This window comes from Tasmannia lanceolata, unplaced genomic scaffold, assembly GCF_043159265.1.
Source record: "Tasmannia lanceolata isolate RefF3 unplaced genomic scaffold, GAP_Taslan_0.1 ptg000015l, whole genome shotgun sequence".
Classification (NCBI taxonomy): Eukaryota; Viridiplantae; Streptophyta; class Magnoliopsida; order Canellales; family Winteraceae; genus Tasmannia; species Tasmannia lanceolata.
In genome coordinates, this window is record NW_027518692.1 from 50,892,982 (window position 1) to 50,899,882 (window position 6,901).

Here is a 6,901-nt window from a genome sequence, read left to right on the forward strand (position 1 = left end):
AAAATAATTTATTCCTAGAGTCAGACTAACAGGAATGTATAAACCAATGCTTCCATGGATTCAATCGTCTAGAGCAGTCTAGTGAGTTATGTTATCCATATTCCCCTCTCCCTTGAGGGCTTCCTCCCAACTCTGACTGATCACTTGGGTATGGCATGGGCTTTTCTTTTCTTTATGACTCTTGCCAATTCAGATGGAACAGAGTGGAGTTTATTTCTAACAAAACACCTTGTTAAAAAAATTCTGAAAGGCCTTTAGTTACGGGCATAGTTCATCTTTTCGTATTTTGATGGATGGTTGTGACAAGTGTAGTCAGAAAATGGTAATAAACCAAGTAAAATGACCATCATCCGTAACAAGACTAACTCTTTCTAACCAAGCACTTCACAATCATAGTAGTACTTAAGGTAGTTTGCTAGAATAAATGATTTCCAAGCTTTGATTGTTTACTAATTTTTATTTTATAGTATGCTTTAAAAGTCTCATATGTTGTTATAATTAAAGAGAAAGGCTTTCAGGAATTAATGATTTGTTCCCTTTCTTTTTTCGTTTCTCCTCCCATTTTCATATTCCCCAAATCTTCTAATCTTTCAATTGGTTGTCAATCATTTTTGTATTGGAAATAAAATATAAGAAGAGTTCAATTGATAAATTCTAGGATTTACAAGATGAAAAGATATCCGCATTCTCTTGAATTCATAAGACACACCTCTGTTCATTTACGATTTCCTACTTAAATGTTAACGCGGCTATTCCAGTTCTCCCAAAGGTAATGCCATTTTCAAAATAAGGGAGTGTGGATATCAATTTCCCTTTACGAAAACAGATAAATTTTTATTGATGCTTGTTATATAAATAAAGCCAAAAAACACTAGAAAACCAAAGTGTAGGATAACATAACAGTTAAGAGTAGTACAGAAATAGGTAAAAATGATAAGTAAGAAAGAAAAAGACAAATATTACTCTGAATATCAAGAGTCAGACCTGAAATTGTTTACCAAATTTCTTTGCTTCTATTTTCTAAATCCTTTGTGGGTGTAATTTTTAAAGCCTCTACTAGCCAAATTACAAAAAGGGGTGCTGAAATCATCTCTCTGTTTTCATACTTGGTATATTTAGTGGAATACTCTCTCTAGTGGTATACTGAAATCATCACTCTGTTTTCATACTTGGTATATTTAGTGGAATACTCTCTCTCTCTCTCTCTCTCTCTCTCTCTCAAATTCCTATGTAATTGAGGTGCAACTGGGGCCGGTTGTGGCCAACCCTAGTCCAACCGGAGATAGCATTCCCTCAACCCTAATATGGACCAAACCGAGCCTCTGCTCAAGGACAGTCAACACTAATCCAACGCGAGCATATAAATTTTTCAACCCTAACCTGAACCTTCTAACCCACTCCTGAGATTTTGAAAATCACACTAAAATTAGAGGAGGGTCAGGTCGTGTTCCCAAGGCCTCAACCCTAACCCAACCTGAAATTAAATTGGGTTGGCTTTTCCCAACCTAACCTGAGCTGAAATTGGGTTGAACCAGACGGGTTTGGGCTGAGCCTGACCCAAAAACACTCTTAAATAAGGTTGCAACTTGGGTAGGGTTTTACTCGCCCCTCATCAACCCGACCTGAAAATAAGTCCGCTCGATTTAGATATCACGGGTCTTGGATTGGGTGGGTTTCAAGAAAGAAAAAAGCCAAAACCGGACCCGACTCTTATAACTGCACTAAGCCTTTCTTAAATATCTCTTTAATAACATAGCAAATTATTTTCTACTATATTGATATAATTGTTTTCATTGGGCTAATCATGTTTGTGATGTGAAAAAAGTCATTTCCATTTTAAATTTATGCACTTATGATACAAATTTAGAGATTTTTGGCATGAAAAATTGTTGTTTTCTACAATCTTTGAAATTAGTCATTATCCTATGCTGAATAATAAAAACTAGACTCCACCCGAACCAACCCGAGAAACTATCTTGGGTAGGTCAGGTTTCTGAATCTAGTGTTTTCCCAAAGAAAACTAAACCCGACCCGACTCAAGATAATTTCTAGCGTAGGGTAGGGTAATGGAAACCAGACCTGCCCAAACCGAGTTGCAAGTTGCAACCCTAATGCTATGCATGGTGTAAGGGTGATTTGGTCATTTTGGTTTTACTTATTTGACCATTTTATGCACCAATATTAATGCTACTTAATCACTTCTATTGGTGATAAACGCGTAACGACTATCTAATTTGCAGCAACTGAAATTGCGGGAGAAGATCTTCTCAACTTCTTTTAATTGACTTGTAACAGCTACTTACGTTCTATCCTTATTTGTTCTTTGCGATTTTTTTTATACTTATTAAAATACTTTGTTCCAACCCATTTCTTTAAATTCCCCACAGGCCACAACCTTAATCTTCATTTCATTTGTGAAGATATACAAGAGCAATATATGGGTTTAGACTATTTTCTACAAAATCTCAAGGTAGTTTTTTCTTTACTTTTTTCTCTTTTTTTTTTTTTTCAGACCCTACAAAATTCTCCTTGAATACATTTCAGTATAGGCAAAGTGAATTTCTCTTTTTTATTAGGCTTGCTTGTTTTGGATTTTGTGAACAGATTCTGAATCCGAAATAGGGCCTTAATTACTCTCTCTTGGGTCTTTGAAATGTCTGTTTGAAGAAATTTATATTGGTTTTTTTTATATTTCATTTTTACTTTATTAGGAAAGTTTATGAATTTTTGTTAGAAATTAATAGTGGGGTTTTTGGATTTTATCAGGGAAATGTTATCAGCACTACTGTATTTTGATGAGGGCACTCATCACTTTATTTTAAGTGCGGTATGGCCCACACCATTGGATGATCCAAACCGTCCATTAGATGGGCCACAGCCTAAATAGGTTAAATTGATCCTAACCTTCCGATCTGAATGCTAGAGGGTTGATCCTAATCCTCTATAGATCGGAGGGTTAGGATCAAACTATTGAAATAATTTTTTGGGCACAACCTATTTAGGCTGTGGCCCATCTAATGGACGGTTTGGATGATCTTATGGTGAGGGCCATACCCCCATACCATACTTTTAATAAAAGTGAGGAGTGCCCTCATCAAAATACAGTAGTGCTGATAACATTTCCCTTTTATTATTGTTTTATTAGAAAAATTTCTTTTTATATTCCCTTCTTTCCATCCCTGTTTGGATTGCAGGAATTTTCTAGAAAAGTTTGGAAACCAAAATTTTTTTTTCTAAAAGTCCCACTTTTTTTACACACTAGAAAAGATAACCCTGAAATTTTATTGATGAAAAAAAGAAGTAGAAGAGCGGGCCATACCAACTTACCTCAAAACCCAAAATAAAAGGATAATCACTTAATCACAACAGATATCATCAGAAACTTCCATTCTTATCTAATTTTCTTGTTTTGAAGGTTAAAATCTGCTAAAATGTTTGTTTGGAATATACATAAAGAGCAATGTAAATTATGTTTTGTGGTAATTAATTAGTTTGTTGTATTGTTTTTTGGAAGGCAATTCAGTTAAGAAGATTGCTGAGAGAAGGAATTGAGGGCCAAAAGCTGATAACAAATAAGAGTCCATGGGTGACAATTTCTCATGGATTCTATGTAGTTGAGGATGGATTGGAGGAGACTGTTGTGGCACAAAAGAGGCAAATGAAAGGTTTGGAGATGTGGTTCTTTGGAGTTTTTGATGGGCATATGGGAGCTGGAGTGACCAAATACCTTCAATCACATCTCTTTTTTGACAATAAGCTAAATGGGTTAATACTGCATTCCTATAGCCACTCCAATTATCTATTCAATTACATCTTCTTTTCTTTCTTTCCTAGAAATGATAAAGAATTGATTTCTACACTCCCTTTTTTTTATTTTTTATAATGGAACTCTTTTTCTTTTTCTTTTTGTAGTAAACACTTCTCTGATTGGCAGTGGATAGCTTTCTGAGAATAGTAAGAACTTATAAGACTAACTGATTAAGTTAGAAAGGATTAAATAGATTGTATCATAGTTACAAAATTCTCATAATAATTGAAAAATTCTTGAGAAGTCCCGAATTTTTTATACCAATTTTAAACATTAAACAATCTGGAATAATCCAAAAGTTCTCACATTTTCGAATTAGATGTGATTTTTCAAAATAAACCCGAATTTTCCGAATTAAACGTGTATATACTATATGCGGATCTCGTGAGAGATAAAAATTTATGAAAAGATATTTAGTGAAAACTGAGCTCAAATCTTAATCTAGCAAATTCATGCACATAACCATCTTTCCATACTTTTGTTGGGCCTTGTTTAGAAAAACAAGTGTGTGTGTAGGGATTTGCTAGGCAATTTTGCGGAAAACCATTTTGCAGGAGACAACAGCTACACAGGCTCACTTTTTAGTATGTTTTGTCTTATTGATTTAATTCATCTGAGATGGCTCCTAATTTCCCCCAAACTCTTAGACATTTCTCAAATTATTCAAACGTTTGCCTTGCTGAATTATACCCGAATCTGAACTTGTTACTATGCCTCATCTATAGATATAGTTTGTAATTTGTTCATTTGTTTGTTTGATCTTACCTCTTGCAGCCTCAAACATGGGGACAAACCAAAGTCACAATGAAGGAAGCGTTTCTCTCTGCCAAAGGAAAGAAACACGAAGTGAAAGCAAGTGGAATGGGTGAATTGGGTTCTGCATCTGTTGTGATGATCAATGGGCAGAAGCTTGTGGCAGCAAATGTTGGTGACTACAAAGCTGTTATGTGCAGGGATGGCATGGCCATTCAAATGGGAAAAGGGAACCCAACCATAGCCAAGAGACATTTCTCTATGAAGGCCATAACAGGTTCTGAAAAAATTCTCTTCTGCTTTCACACACTTTTATTTTGAGTATAAAAATTGAAATCTACAGGGAGATTAGCTTCCTTCATAGAACTTTGGTGCAATAAATAGCTATAGCACTTAAATGGATTCCTTGGGAACCTCTAAAAATTATATGAGAGAGAGAGAGAGATCATACCTGCAGTCCCTTGCTATGATAATGGTTTTCTACACTTCTTAATCGCTTTTTTATTGGCTGTTAGCAGCCTTTTTAGAATTGTAACAGCCTTAATAGCTAATTACAAAAGTTTAAAATGAAGAGGAGAGTGCCATTATTAAAAGATGAATGCTTATCTCTCTCTCTCTCTCTCTCTCTCTCTATATATATATATATATATATAATTTCGTCATGTTCCTAGAAAGACTTGATGGTTAGGAACATAAAAGAGAACATGACCTTGGATAGGAGAGAATGGAAGAAAATGATCCATGTAGACGAACTACACTAGTGTCAGGAGGATTAGACTCAATCAATTTGAGCCTACTAGATTCTTTCACCTCCTTCATAAAATTTTTCTAAATGATTCATTAGCCGACCCTTGGAAGGGTGGAACATACATTCTATTCAGTTCAATCTATTTCTTTATCTCTCATGAATCGTGTGCTTTAACAATAAGGACATAATTTTCTCAATTTGTATCGACTAGGTAAATTGTGTAGATTCTTTGAGTAATGTATCTGATGCCCTGCAATCCTTTTGGGACAGGAATATTGCAAATGAAGAGGATGCAGATGGGCAATGCAACTCATGGCCCATGGACATGGAAGAAGTGCTAAGCTTGTTGTGAATATCAAGAAGATCAACCCTGATACAGAATTCATCATTTTGGCTAGGACGGAATATGGGAGGTGAGACATGCCCCATCATCCAAACCAATAGTTAATTTCATTTTTATCATCTGGGTTTTTTCTTCCAAGTAATGAAGATTTTGTATGGGAAATGATATTCCCACCCCCCTTATCCAGCATTTCCACCCACTATTGTTTGTCTTTTCCTAAAAATGGTTGCGTTTCTTCCTTTTGTTTGTCTTTCCTTCATTTTCAGGAAAGACAAACAAAAGAGGGTGGAAATGCTAAGAAAGGGGGTGTAAATAATGGAGATTTTATATAGTGCAACTCGGTATAGACCAGTATTTTTCAAAAAGTAATGTATGGCCCATACCATAGGATGATCCAAACCGCCCATTTGATGGGCCACAATGTAAATAGGCTGTGCCCAAAAAAACACCTCCATAGGTTGAACCTAGCCTTCCAATCTATAGAAGAACTGCATATTATGGATACCTCTATAGATCGGAGGGTTGGGATCATCCTATTTAACCGATTTTTGGGGACAACCTATTTACGTTGTGGCCCATCAAATGGACAGTTTGGAATTTTGGATCATCCTGGCCGTACAGTACTTTTTTGAAAAATATGGACTATATGGGCTCACACCATATAAAAATTACTTAATATTGACTGCATGTAGTAGCCCTCTCTCTCTCTGGTTTGGTAATTTATAACTAATTGGAAAATGCTGTGTTTTTTAGGCGATGATGAATCAGGAGGCTGTGAATCTTATCAGGCATATGGAAGATCCCCAGGAAGCAGCAGAATGCCTAGCAAAGGAAGCTTTGTTCAGGTTTACCAAATCAAACATTTCATGTTTAGTAATTCGCTTGGTTTGAGCGATGAGCACTCTCTCCATACATCAAAAGTTCCTTCTTCTTTTTTTCTTCTTCATTTATTTAATTATGACTATAATTTTGGATTATGTCAAGATTTTGAAGTATAAATGATTAGATAACACCAAACCTAATAGCTTAAGCTTTTGGAGTAATTGGTTGTTTCAACATCTTTTTACCTGGTAATTTTGTGACAATGTCATGCCACCACAAGGCTATATAGTATTTTTTGGGGGGTACCATGCTGAATTGGTGATCCTAACCGTTCAATCAGACTGCAACAACAATCAAGATTTTTAGAGGAAAACTGAAATTCCAAGGGTGGTCCCGAGTACAGCAACTATGAGAAGTGAAAATTAAT

The 6,901-nt window shown here is 35.5% G+C and overlaps 1 protein-coding gene across 1 annotated transcript; it reads left to right on the top strand.

Moving 5' to 3' along the window:
* The first annotated feature begins 2,066 nt into the window (after positions 1-2,066).
* Positions 2,067-6,543, top strand: LOC143892061 (Protein phosphatase 2C family protein). Its single transcript, XM_077396529.1, is given in 7 exon segments — positions 2,067-2,123; positions 3,515-3,853; positions 4,583-4,838; positions 5,521-5,542; positions 5,606-5,703; positions 5,706-5,722; positions 6,406-6,543. Coding segments are annotated over 7 exon segments (927 nt in total).
* Positions 6,544-6,901: the final 358 nt, after the last annotated feature.